Source organism: Siniperca chuatsi, linkage group LG7 (genome assembly GCF_020085105.1).
Source record: "Siniperca chuatsi isolate FFG_IHB_CAS linkage group LG7, ASM2008510v1, whole genome shotgun sequence".
NCBI classification, from domain to species: Eukaryota; Metazoa; Chordata; class Actinopteri; order Centrarchiformes; family Sinipercidae; genus Siniperca; species Siniperca chuatsi.
The window spans coordinates 1799336-1813756 of NC_058048.1; the positions used below are offsets into that span (position 1 = coordinate 1799336).

General features: G+C 40.2%; 1 protein-coding gene and 1 long non-coding RNA gene across 13 annotated transcripts in view; one reads left to right on the forward strand and one right to left on the reverse strand.

Moving 5' to 3' along the window:
• myo18ab (myosin XVIIIAb) overlaps positions 1–14421 on the forward strand; it is a 245579-nt gene that overhangs the window by 205059 nt on the left and 26099 nt on the right. For all 12 annotated transcript variants that reach the window (XM_044202307.1, XM_044202313.1, XM_044202303.1 and 9 more), the window contains 2 exons: positions 2796–2912; positions 7169–7252. In XM_044202307.1, the coding sequence (XP_044058242.1) occupies positions 2796–2912; positions 7169–7252 (201 nt within the window). The remainder of the gene's footprint in view (positions 1–2795; positions 2913–7168; positions 7253–14421) is intronic.
• LOC122878852 lies at positions 3541–9000 on the reverse strand. The gene is made up of 3 exons (XR_006378559.1): positions 8677–9000; positions 7112–7324; positions 3541–6250 (listed from the first exon to the last, which is right to left on the reverse strand). It is a non-coding gene; the product is annotated as an uncharacterized LOC122878852 (long non-coding RNA).

Consider the following 14421-nt stretch of genomic DNA (forward strand, 5'->3'; position numbering starts at 1 on the left):
AATTGTCTCGCATGTTTTGAAGAGCTTTATTTTTCTACCGAAAGCAGCAATTGGAGAGGGAAAAAAAGTCAAAAACACAGAGCCAAGCCACGTAATTGTGTTCAGATTGCACTGACAGCCTTTTTTTTTTTTTTTTTTTTTTTTTTTTTTTTTTCCAAACGTCCATCACAATATTTTCCCCAAGCTATAGAGCTGGAGCTGCTTTCAAAGCTTTTATCAGCACTCAATGAGGCCAACGGTGGATCTAAAAAAGGAAAGTGTGATATGTAAATGAATTTGCCCCAGATTCCGTTTGGATATTTTTAGTTACTGAAGTACACCTTGATACGTCTCAGCAGTGGGTGGTATTAATAAAGATAGATAAGGAATAAATAAATCTTCTCCTAATAATCCAAAACCATACTTTGAAGCTGTCTTTTGATTCAGTGATTCAGGTAAATAACTATGTAGAGAAGTACAGTGGTTAAAGGTGGTTAGTTTTGGCTATTAGAATTATTTTATTATTATTTTTTCAGTGTTTATCTTATTTTTAAACAGCGCATTAAGAGATTAAATCATTTATCATAACATGTTGGAATATTCAAGCCCTTAGATTATCTGCTTTTGGTTTAAAAAGATAGAGATCTAAAAGACCCTGACATCATTGTTTTACAGAAGACATGTTTCAGAGAAGATGTTTACACTGGTCGTCCTCACGACTACACTGAAATTATTAACAAAAAAATCCCACAATCATCAGGAAGAGACTCAGGAGGCATGATTTGGTTTAAATCAGAACTGAATCATTCAATTTAAATAATCAAAAAAATCGAATCTTATATTTGGCTGAAAATAAACAGATACTTGGCCCAACAACGAGATACTTGGTGCTGAGCAACATCCACATGTATACATGTGTGCAATCTACATAACACCATCAGAATCCCCCTACTACAACCCAGATTTCTTTTCTGTTCTTGAGGGGGAAATGAACCACTATAAAACCATGGGAACTGTTCTGATCTGTGGGGACTTAAACGCTCGAACAGGGGACAGAGCTGACACTATGAACACCCAGGGAGACAAACACTTACCTGGAGGGACCCACCTCCCCCTTCCTGAATGCTCCGCTAGAAACAGCTTTGACAAGCTTACTAATACAAGTGGTACCCAGTTTCCACAGCTCTGCCGTACACTGGGACTGTACATAGTCAACGGCAGGCTATGAGGAGACTCTCTGGGTTGCAACACTTATAGTTCAGCTCTTGGCAGTAGTATAGTAGACAGTTTCATTACAGATCTAGACCCAAGGCTCTCAGAGCTTTCACAGTCAGTCCGTTCACACCCCTCTCTGACCACAGCAAGATCACAGTTTATCTGAAAAGGGCCCAGTCTAACTATGGGGCCCCTAGGCCCTGTCAACTGTATAACACCACACACTAAATGGACATCAGACAGCATTGGGAAGTACCAAAAGGCATTGGCAAATCAACAGATACATGATTTAATTGATTTATTTCAGTCTGAAATGTTTCCCTATAATAATTCTGGTGTCAATTCAATCAATCAATTCAATCAATTACATTTTTCATCATTTAGCTTTATTATCTAATTTGCAACCCTCCAAACAACAACATACTAGGAAGCAGCTCTGTGAAATTGAGGAATCCTTAGATTCTAAGGATCAGAATTTTTTTGTGTAATTATTTTTAGATACATTACGTTTGTCAGTACCCTTGACTTAGATGAAGATCAGATCACATTTTATGACAAATTTATTCAGAAAACCATGAAATTCCAAAAGGTTCACATACTTTTCCTTGCCACTTGTTACGGTGTAAAAAGCATCTCAATAAAACGAATTCTTGTTATATCAAGAAAATTAGCAATTATTTTGTTTTTGTCATGGTGGCCACAATACGCTGCTGTAAGCAAATATCTCTGTAAAGCTGCCTGAACTGTGTATTCAGTTTTTGTTTTTTAGTAAAAGTATTCCACTATAGAATTGTGTTTTTGTTGACATTGATCTCTTCAATAGGAATGGTATAAAATGTGTTTAACTTGTGAAATAGCTATTTGTATCACTATCCTTGTTGAGTGATTCGTTACATGTGGTAAACACTTTTGACTTTGATTTTGTTTTGTATGTTGTCACTAACCTTACTTTATATTAGGGGTCCTTTTTTGATAGTCCACTAGCAGCACTGCTGCCCCCTACTGAAATCGATGTACACAACAACAGATTTATATTATTTATGTGCCGGTGATCAGTGAGTTTGCTAATACATGCAGACATGTACTATTTCAGCTATGAGTAGATGCCTACTCCAAAAAGCTTTTCTAACTGGTGCTGCATTTTTATAAATGCATGTCTCCGCACATTTTATGCTTGATCCTGCTTCAGAGAACCTTCTTTATAATGTTGTATTCTACTACAACTTATGAATTTATAATAATAGATAGATGTTACTTCATCATAGACATATGACCAAGATTGGTCTCTCGTCTCTGGAAGTAACAATATCTATTTTATAAAGAAAAAATAACAACCTATGAGTAAATCTTTGCTTCAGAAATCATAATTGCACAACAATACAAAAGCATTTGACTAATAGAGCAAAATGTTTAGAGAGCTTGACCCTGTGTGAAGCACAGATCCTATATGTGGCATTTGGTAGTTTTTGTACTGTAAATAAAGATATTTTGGTTTTGGTGAGAGAACCAGCTGCCATATTAGGTCTAATTTTGTCTGACAGTGTCATCACAGTGGGGTTGTTCTATTTACAAATCTCTTTGATTTGCTTTCTGTCCATCAGCTGGAGGAGCAGCTGAGTCGTCTGCAGAGAGAGAAGAATGACCTGCAGTCGAGGATGGAGGAGGACCAGGAAGACCTCAACGAGCTGATGAAGAAACACAAGGCTGCTGTCGCCCAGGTCTACTTTTCTTCTCACTGTTCTGTTTCACATACACTGTGCACAAATATGGAGTGTGCTACAGGAGTAATTATAGACCTGAAAATTACATTTGCCCATTAATACTTCCATTTCCTTAAGCAGCTTTATTCTTTAAATGATTAATTAATTAATTATTTTTAAAATGGAATTACAGAAATTATTTATTTATTACAAAAAATATAAAAATTCAATTTCAATCTAATTTTATTTATATAGCGCACAATGCAAATTCCATCTAGAATTTTAAAATAATAATAATGCATATTATATAGCAATTAATATAGCAGCATAACTAAGGGATGGTTAAGGACTCACCCAAGCCAGCCCTAACTATAAGCTTTATCAAAGAGGAAAGTCTAAAGCCTACTCTTAAATGTGGAGATGGTGTCTGCCTCCCAAACCCAAACTGGGATCTGATTCCACAGGAGAGGAGCTGGATAACTGAAGGTTAACTGGCTCCCATTCTACTTTAGGAGACTCTAGGAACCACAAGTAACCCTGCATCCTGGGAGCGCAGTGTTCTAGTCAGATAATATGGTATTATGAGATCTTTCAGATACGATGGTGCCTGACCATTAAGAGCTTTGTAGGTGAGGAGAAGGATTTTAAATTCTATTCTGTGTTTTCCAAGTTTATGTTTCAGAAAAAAAAGAAAGAAAGAAACAATAAGAATAATAATAAATGAAAGTGCCGTATTTGTTTTTACAGAATATGATTTTGTTGAGCTGGAAAAGCTTCTGAAACACTAAAGAGCATTGAAGCTCAGACAGAGTCACTTTAAATTTGCCCTATGGAGTTTACTTGTAAACAAACAAAGGTTATGTTTACATTGACTATTACTCACCAAACCCATTGTGTGTATCCTTGAGCTCTAACAAACATGTTGAATGTATATCATAAAACATTTGCAAAGCTGCTACCAGTCTTCTTCTTCCCTGCCTTTGTTGGCACATTGCAGCATATCATGGTATGTTACCGCCTGTAGATCAGTGGAATAGTGTGAAACCATTAAACTTTAGACTTTATTGTCTCAGAGGGGAAATTCCTTTCCACAGCACTGTACACATCAGACAACAACTTCACACAGTAACAACATACAATGACAGACAACAGTACACACTCTGGCCAGTTAAGCGAGACCTTGGTGCTATATAAATAAAATTGAATTGAAATGAACATAGTCCTTTAAGCTTGTGGATGACTGATAGTCTTGGTGGCTCCTTTTTTTAATGTCATGAGTGTGCTGGTCGAAACTGAGTCTATTGTCCAGTGTCACTCCGAGGTATTTGAAACTGTTTATCATTTCAACTGTTTGGTTATTGATAAGAAAGGGTTGCTGAGGTGGGGAGGAACCAATTATTATTTTCTTTGTTTTGCTGACAATGAGGTGAAGATGGTTTTCCTTGCACCACTGGGTGAAGTGTGCAGCCGTATTGTGATAGTCCATAGTGGTTATCCGTGAGTATGGCAACAATGGCGCTGTCATCTGAGTATCTGAGGTAAGTAGTGATGGGTGACGGACTGGTGCAGTCATTGGTGTACAGTGTATACAGGAAAGGGCTCAGCACGCAACCCTGCTGCGCTCCGGTGTTAGTGGTGAGTTTGGGTGATGTGGTTATGCCCACCCGCACAGCCTGCAGTTTGTCGTTCAGGAAATTGTGCATGAGATGGATCAGACATGGGGGAGTGTTGAGATGGTGTAGCTTCCAGATCATCAGATGCCTTTGGATGGTGTTAAAAGCAGAGCTGAAGTCCACGAAGAGGATCCTGACAAAGGTGCCTGGGGAATCCAGGTGCTGGAAGGGGAGTTGCTGCAGGCAGGCCACAGCATCCTCTGTGCCTCTCTTAGCCTTATAGGCAAATTGGAGGGGATCCAGTTGTGGGATGACAACTGGCAGAATGATGTTTAGCAACAGCTTCTCCAGGCACTTCATTATTATTGATGTGAGGGGCAGTAGTTGTTGAGTTCTGTGGGCCGGGGTTTTTTGGGCACAGGGATTATGGTAATAGTTTACCAGAGGGTAGGTATTGTGGCAGTCTGCTAGGATTCACAGAAGAGTGAGTGAAGAATTAGTAAAAGTTCCAGGGTCTTCAGAACCTGTCTTACACCGTCCAAGCTGGCACCGTACCTCCTCCACTGTAAAGGAGGCCAGTTCTTCAGGGTCTGGTGGGGGGAGAGCTCTCGAACATCTTTAACATTCAGCTGAGAAATCCTGAGTATCGAAGCAGGCGTAGAATGTATTCAGTTCTTTAGCGAAGGATTCTGGGTCGGTTATAGCACAGGTTGGGTTTAGGTTCACACCCAGTTAGGATTTCAAATTCCAATTTGTCCTGGAATTTCAGTTTCGCCTTAAACACCTCGTTTTTTATTCTGCGATTTGCCATTTTGAGGCTTTGAGTCTGAAATCTTTGTGCTTTTGCTTCAGGCTCTGTTTTGTTTGGGAAGTGATCCAAGGAATCCTGGAATGGTGCTATTTATGCAGAAGTTGATGTAATCTGTATTGACCAATGGAATAGTGTGAAACCATTGGTCAGACTATGTATTGCATCACCCGCCACCACCCATGTGTGTCCTTATGCACGTGCATGAGATAAACTAAATGGGGACCACCTCATAGAAAACCAGATCCATAGTGCTACTAGAGGTCAAAAACTCCACAGGAAACCTTTTAAGGGATTTCCATACACAATCAGTGCAGTATTGATCAGTTCTACAACTAATAGTGTATGTCAACAATAAAACTGAATCATCCATCAGAATCAGAAATACTTTATTGATCCCTGAGGGGAAACTCTTTTCGTCTCTTTCATCATATAACAGATGGATGACATTGACTCCCTGGTGTATGATTTAATTTAATATATCAGCAAGCTGATGTGTCAACATTGCCACAGCATGCACACACACACACACACACACACACACACACACACACACATAATCTATCATGTCATCATGTCATGTCTACCATCATGTCTACCACCATATCATGTCAAAAAGCAATCCCAAGTTCATCTGAAAAAGGAAAAATCCCTGGATCAAGCTTTACATTAAATTGTTTTAACACCATCCATCCCTGCCAGTTGAGTCATTTTTGAAAAGCGGTGGTATTTGGCAACCTCAGAGTGGCCCCCCATTAATATTAATGGAGCTGTAGATGAGCAGCAAGTGGAAATGAAAGTGGAGTAAAAGCGCTTCCTTTCCATCACTGATGGAATGATCTGCCTCCACTGGCTCCAAATGAATCCATCCTTCTTGTCTAAATTGAAGCAGCTGAATTCCCGATGGGACTCGCTGTAGCAGAGTGCTTCATCTACTGTGAAAAAAGCACTCAAATTCAAACTCGTCTCAGATATTTCACACAGGTCACATTGAATTGAGATTTATTGATATGCTTTCACCAGACTAAAAAAATGTTTCCAGCAGATTTATGCTGCGTTCCAGACAACTCGGAACTCGAACATTTCCGACCTCCTACTAGAAAAAAATACAGTGGAACACCACTCAAAGTCAGAGTTCCTACTTGTGAACTCGGGGCAAATTCTCTCTACCCCGACTTCATGAAGAAGCAGTTGTCTGATGTCACATGACAATGGTAGCATCCATGGAAGCTCACATTAGGCTAGATTTCAATCAATAGGGGAGGGGGGTAGGATGTATTTGTAGACTACAGTATTGTGTTAGGCTAGTAAATGGAATATTTAGATACGTTTCCGAGTATAAAAGTGCTGTAAAATAATATGTAGGCTATAATGCCGTTTGTTCATGCATCATGTTTTCCTCCTCCTGTTTAGTTCATATATGCGAGGAGACTACACTGCTGAGAGTTCAATTGTGTGTACACTTGCCAAAGAAACATCAGTTTGTCACGGTCAGCCGTTTTTTGTTTACGTTTGACGTTGTGCACCTGGAACGCTTGGAGGTCGGAAGTCGGAAATTCCGACCTCCGACATTGTCTAGAATGCAGCATTATTTGTCACTGTGATCTCATCATGTTTTACTGGATTTACTTGGTATTTTTTATTGTTTGGCATTTGATGGATTTAGATTTTCTTTTCTAGGATTTCAGCTGTACAGGTATGTCTAGTCTGCATACTGTATACTTGAGGATGTACTTATTAAATCCTTATTCATTCTTGTATCAGATGGAATAAAAGAAAAAAAGGTTAATATCCACCTATGGTATTATATTGCTCGCTGACTTTGCTTCTTTCCTGTGTTTTTGTGGTTCCAGTCGGCCCAGAACCTGGCTCAGATCAGTGACCTACAAGCCCAGCTGGAGGAGGCCCTCAAAGAAAAGCAGGAGGTTCAGGAGAAGGTATATTCTGGCTTTCTTCTCTTAGCATACCCTTGATGTGACAAGGACTGCCAGTTAAAATTTGCAGTCCATCTAAAAGCACAGTAAAACATGCAGCGAGAGATTTAACAGTGTGGAACGAGTTGGAGTTCAACTCTATGCCTAAGTATACATCAGACCAGAGGAGGGAACTAGCAGAACAGGGATAATTAGAAAACAGCGTTTGTTTAAAATGTGTCAGTGATCTCCCATCTCCTTTATGTTGCTGTGTAGCTACATTCCCACATCAAACCAAACTGACAACCGAATTCCATACTGTAATGTAAAAGAAGGAAATTTGACTGTGAAAATAGAAATTTTTACTGAGTGATGTGAGGTATTTAAGTATATTTGAGCTTGTTGGTTCCAAAGCCTGTGCTCTTAGTCTGCAGATAGAGGATCAAAAGAGGAGATGATGAGGACGAATTTCAAGACATCACACTTAAACGATAGGGTCACAATTTTTCAAGTCTGTCTTAAAACAATAGTCCAGTGCCCATATCTACATTGAAAGAGTTATTGGATTCTGTAATCATTCATCCTGTTCATACGGGTCATTAAGATATCTAATGCTCTTCCAATGTAAGTGATAGGGCAGAAAATCCACAATGAAGGGTTGTGAGAACACATAGTTCTGTCTTAGGCCAAAAAAGTGGAAACAGTGTTTCAAACCTGTTAAACTAAAAACTTGTAAACTATTTACTATTTATACTATAAGATATCAATACGACAACAGTGGCTCATTTTGTAACTGAAGTGCATACACGACAGAACATTAAAATGTTGAAAAATAGAGAAATAATCTCTCATTGTACCCTATTTGTGTCTCTGTAAATCTGGTTCAGTATGACTTAGACTAATTCTGACTTTTGGATACTTAACTCCAAAGAGTTACCTTTCTGAACCAGGATCATGACTGTAATTTAAAACGGTTCAAGAACAGTAACCGCACTTTGTTTTTCGTATGCCATTTTTGTGGTTGTTTCAAGCAAGAATGCCAATCATTTGCTGGTTCCAGTTACTTAAAGGAGCTGTAAGTAACATTAATTGCCACTAAATGTTGCACTAGAGCACCAGCATCTCAGACCAAAAAAAAGGGCAATACGACGCACCAGACGGTATTGAGAAAAACAGTAATGCGGACAAAGTACATCCACTAAAAGTGCTTGTTTATGCCACTGGCTCACTCTGTTATTCTAAGTGTCTGACAACATTATGGAAAGGATTGCTACAGAGCTAGACATTTTTGTTAAACAGTAAGATCCTTTTTGTTTAATCAGAAACAGCCGTTTTATCGCTCTTGCCCGCCACCAGACTCCATTGAAAAAACAATTTACACAGTTTAGCATGCAGACCATCGTTAAACACACTTCATTCAAACTGGACAGAAACAGAATAAAACTCACCAAAACCGTCTTTGTTAGTCTTTCGTTTCTTTCGTTCTAACAATCACCAACTCTGGTTTGTTCGAAATAAATCCTTAATTCACCGTGTTAGATGAGAAAAAAAAAACAGCTCTCCTCACAGACAAACGCTTCACACAAGGGACTCACATGCACTAACATGCCCTCACGACTGGTGTGGCTGTAGCTTAGTGCTAGAGTGGGTTGTTTACCAATTGGAAAGTGGGCGGTTCGATCCCAGCTTCCCCCAGCCCACATGTCGAAGTGTCCATGGGCAAGACACTGAACCCCAAATTGCTCCCGAGGGTTGTGCCTTCGGTGTGTGAGTGTGTGAATGATTAGTTTGTTTCTTTGAACTGATGAGCATTTGGCACCTGCCATCAGTGTATGAATGTGAGTGTGTGAGTGTGAGTAGTGTGAAGCACTTTGAGTAGTTGGAAGACGAGAAAGGCATTATACAAGTACAGTCCATTTATAAACAAAGCACATCGATAAAAACACAGGCAGATCCACTATATCTTTATATAGCAAATAGTTGTTTACTGCTATATTAATGTTCAGAATCTCATTTATAGAACCTATACATATGAGGATTTGCTACTTGTCTTTGTTTTTATGATAGTAAAGTAAATATTTTGGGGTTTTGGACACTTGTTCATAGGCACTTTTCATGGTTTTCTGCAGATGGATCGATAATTAGATAAGTTATTGTTGCCTAAAGAACTCGGAATATAAATTGCAAAGATATGACAACAGTATGACATTTTCAGTCTCATAATGCAGGCCCTCCCCCCTCCCCTAATACAGATTAAGTTTCTAGTTTCCTCTGCTGCAGTGTCCAGTGAAGAATCACATTTACAAAGTTGCATGAATGTGCAGCACTGCCTCAGCCCATTTCCTTTGCCTTTGCACTGGTCTCTTGACAAATACAACCCTTGATGTAATTGATGTGTCATTCAAACAGGATTGGCGCTGGCAATATTTGACACAGATGGCCAGCTTGGTTTCCCAACTCAGACAAGCAATAATGCTGAACATGCTAGTGCTGTCATCCTCATAATGACTGCTGCTGTATGAATCTTTTTCTCCATCAGACACAGCTGTACCTGATAAATCAAACCCAGCCAAGAAGAGTGAGGGATTAGACCAGTATTAGTCCAGGGATTAGCCCCTCCTCCACCCTTGTACAGGCGTAGGAGGGGCAAGTTTGGGAAAATAGCTTACTTATTTACTTTTTTTCCAAGTGAGATGAAACGATTGACCCCACTCTCATGCCTGCATGTTAATTACTGAGCTGGAGTTAAGACGTGGTCAGCCTAGTTTAGCATAAAGACTGGAAGCAGGAGGACAGCTAACCTTGCTCTGTCTAAAGTTCAAAAATACATCTACCAACACTCCTAAAACTCACAAATTAATACGTTACTTGTTTGGATAATCCATACACAAACGGACATTACATTTTGTGGTTTAAGGGGAAGTTACATGCTGGAACTATTTCTTAGCGAACAGTGACTGTGTGCAGCTTCCCGGAGTCTTGTCATCACAGTGAGGTTGTCAGGTTTGGTACCACCTTGGTTGTACAGAGACCTAAACCACAACCTGTGCTCATCGACCGTATCTGGCAACCCACCCTGTAGCAGGAGGTGCTGCACAGAATTACTGGGTGGAGGGATACAGTGTTGATCATCAACAAATAGTTCTGATAAACATAGACATTTCACCATGTCCAAGTTTACTTATACTGTCTTGTGGTGGTTTTGCATAGTTATATGGTTATATGGAGTTTACATGCTCATAACCTGACATGCCAAATCTAGACAAAGCTTCAAATATTCAAAATTCTAAATACTTAAAATTCTCTACCATGTGCCATTGTGACCCAAGAGACTAAAGGTTTTTAATGCAACCAAACGCAGCAGGGTTCAGTCAGAGAAGGAGAATTTACAACTCAAAACACCAACTACCGTACTGACTGGTTGGAATGAAAATCTAAGACTCTTGTGCTGTAATGTGATGAGAGAGTGTAGTAAATTGTATGCACAATTTCATCTTTTGGCCCAATAATTCCGATCTCAATTTTGTCCTAATTTAATTGAGAAAATGTTGATCATCAATAACATTATGTCAGCAGTTTTAGGGAATAAAGGGGAGTCCCCTTTATTCCTTCCTTATTCAGGTCAAAAGGATCAACAGCTATATAGAGTTGGGTGTCGTCTGCATAGTGATGAAAATCGATACAGTACTTACAAATGATGACTGAAGACTGAAGAGTAGTCTGCTTCTTGCTTTCTTACAGTGCCGACGCTTTTCTGCTTGCTCTCGCCTCTGCTTGCATTCTTTTGCTGATATTCTTGTTTTTTTCTGCTAGAAATTATGAGCAGCAGCTCCTGGATACTTAAAAATTATTGGGACAGTAGTTTATTCAGATAAACTAAGCAATTGCCATATCTAAGTGCAATTGCACTTTTCTGACCTCCTCAGCACTACGTGAGTGTGGCACAAGCCTGTACTGCAGTGACTGGATACTTAGCTAAAGCTAATTAGCAAGATGCCTCCCTTCTCCACGGACGACTTCCACAAACTTCTACAGAAAATTGCAGTGCCGGAAACCAAAATCCACCGGCTAGAAGTGAATGTGGAAGTGAATCAACTATGTGGTAAAGACACCACTTTACCATGGACTCAAAACAGTGGACAAGAGCATGCTAACACATGGCTAATTAGCACCAACAAGACTACCAAAAAACAGGAGAGCTGTGTACCGGGTAATAAATCTAAAAGTGGTAGTCCTCCCTGGAACTTTCTTGGTGCAAAGCCAAAGAGTAAATCATTGCCCTGGGAAACGGAAGAACGAGTAACAGGCAGAGCCCAGTGCCCTGAGATTTGTGATGCGACTGGCTGGCCTGCATTATCATCCAGAGAGAGCATCTCTTCAACTCGTGTTCTTAGTAGGACACAGCCGTGGACAGCTGCAAAAGGGAGAGTTAGCAACAAACCTCCCCAACAACCAAGTGTGCAACTGGAGAACAGTTTTGCACCACTGTTGCAGGACCCTGGAACTCCGTCTGATGATGTGGATAACCTCTCATCTTCACACAGCAGGGTAAGGACTGAGAGTAAATCAGAAAGTAAAAGGCTACAGGGAAAGCTAACGACTGGGCCTCAAACTCTGATGTTGGGTGACTTTGCTGTAAAAGATGCAAGAAGCAAGTGCACTAAGAACACCAAAATACTCTGCTTTCCCAAGGATATGGTCTCTGACTTGAGAGATAGAATCCGGCATATTGTGGCTGCACACCCAAATGTGGGAAATATCATATTGCACATAGATATGATATTGTGAAACAACAGTCTGAAGTGCTTAAACAGGACTTTATTGATCTGTTGAACACAGTCAGCTCTCTGAATTTTAAGGTGTTTATCAGTGGCCCTCTACCAGTCAGAAGAGGAGTTGAGAGATTCAGCAGATTGTTGGCACTGAACACATGGCTCTCAACTGCATGCACTGTCCATTCAGTGCACTTTATTGACAGTTTCTGTCTTTTCTTGGGACCGCAGACATCTTTTTAAGGCAGATGGATTTTGCCTTAAAGTGGTCATATTATGCTCATTTTCAGGTTCATAATTTTATTTTGGGGTTGTACCAGAATAGGTTGACATGGTTTAATTTTGAAAAAACACCATATTTTTACTCATACTGCACATTGCTGTAGTACCTATTTTCACCCTGTGTCTTGAACGCTCCGTTTAAGCTACTGAATGAGGCATCTCACTTATATTTGATCTTTGTTGGGAGTTGCACATGCGCAGTACCTAGGTAAGGACTGCTAGCCAATCAGAAGCAGAGTAGGGTGGGTCCTGACGAGCAAGGTAGTATGATCCGAAACTAAGCCACTTCAGTCGTTAATTATGGCTGTGGTTCAGCTATTACGGTTCAACCGCACATGTTCCAACAACCCAAACCAGCTTCACAACAGAGACTGGGGCAAGAAGTTTCAGAGTGGTAAGTTATTAATTTGCAACTAATTTATCTTTCATAGATAACGTTTTAACTGTGCACTGTCTCTACATCACAGTAATAACTTTATGCCCATTGACTGCCTGGAGGGTATCTAACGTTATTTAAATTTAATTTTTAGGTGTACTTGTGGAAACTTAAATTTGTGCATTATGACGTGTGTTACATAGTGACGTAGATACGTTACGGAAGTAAAGGCTGGACTACAGTTGAGCTGTTTTAGAGGCAGTTCAGGAGCAGTGTTTTCTGTGGGAGAGGGTAACTCCCTTTGGGGTGGCAACACAATAAAGGAAAGGGAAAAAGCCAAAAAGCATAATATGACCACTTTAAGAAGTCAGGTGTAAAATTGTTTCTCTAACCTGTTTTACCTTCTGCATCACCCATCTGTTCCCTCTGCCAAGGACAAAAGACAAGAGGAATCAAAACAGGATGAAGACATTACACAGTGAAGCAGAAACCTTGAAGGAGAGCTACCTCAGCCTCCGCCTAAGGAGAGCTTTAATCATGAGAGACATCAGAGCTGAGAGGAAGGGTCTCTACCCCCCTCAACAACAACCACCGGTGAGGATTCATCTTCTTCACCTCCCAAAACCCCATCCAGGTCACCCTCATCTCCAGATCTCCAGTCACCCTCTCTCCTTCCTCCCCCCTCTTGGAGTTAACTGACCAGATGAAAGAGCTGGTCACTGCTTGAACCAAACGTACCCCCCGCACCCTCCCTCGCCCTACTCCCATTTTCTCTCCCCTAAACCCCCTTTGGCGTCCACCTCCAGGATTGGCTTTAAGTCCTCATCCAGCGCAGCTGTTCTACCCCTCCCAACTTCATTTTAATGAGCAAAGATAGAGTGCATAAGAAAGGAGGTGAAGTTTCCATTCCCACCAATGGAGGAAGATGTCTTATGGAAATTTTGCTTCTTTTGAATATGTGGCTCTTCAGTTGAATTCCTCTTCTTGAGCTATATTTCTAAACATCTACAGGCTACCTAAATACTGTCCAAACTTTTTTGATGACTTTACTGAACTGCTGTCAGTAATCTGTATTGACTGTGTAGTCATTGTTGGTGATTTTAACATCCATGTTGACAACCTCCAGGACAGAGGGACTAAAGAACTGTGTTGTGTTCTTGAACTATGGACTGACTCAGCATGTGACAGAGCCCACACACAACAAGGGGCACACTCTGGACATCTCCAAGGGTCTGAACATTTCTAAGGTTGTGGTGACTGATGTTGCTCTCTCTGATCATTCATGTGTTTTCTTTGAGAGTGCTATCTCTGGCCACACAAATGTTCAAACTGAGGTAATCACAAAACGGTATATCACTGAAAACACCAATGAAATATTTATTCAGGCTTTCTCTTCCACACTCTTGGATCTCAGTCAATGAGCTTGTAGATAATTTCAATTCTAAAATTACAATTGTTATTGATGCCCTTGCACCCACTAAGGTGAAGGCTGTCTCTGGTAAGAAAAGATCTCCATGGAGAAATGCCTCGCTGGTAAGAATGGAAAAAAGAGAGTGTCGTAAAGCTGAACGTAGGTGGCGAAAAACAAATCTCTGGGTTCATTATGACATCTGTAAAGAGAGACTTGGTATTTCTAATTTAGAACTAATAAATATAAGGCGGCCCATCTTCTCTGACATCATTGCCAAAAACAATAATAATGCACATGCCTTGTTTGCTACTGTCGACAGGCTAACAAACCCTCCTGTGTCAGTAGCCTCTGA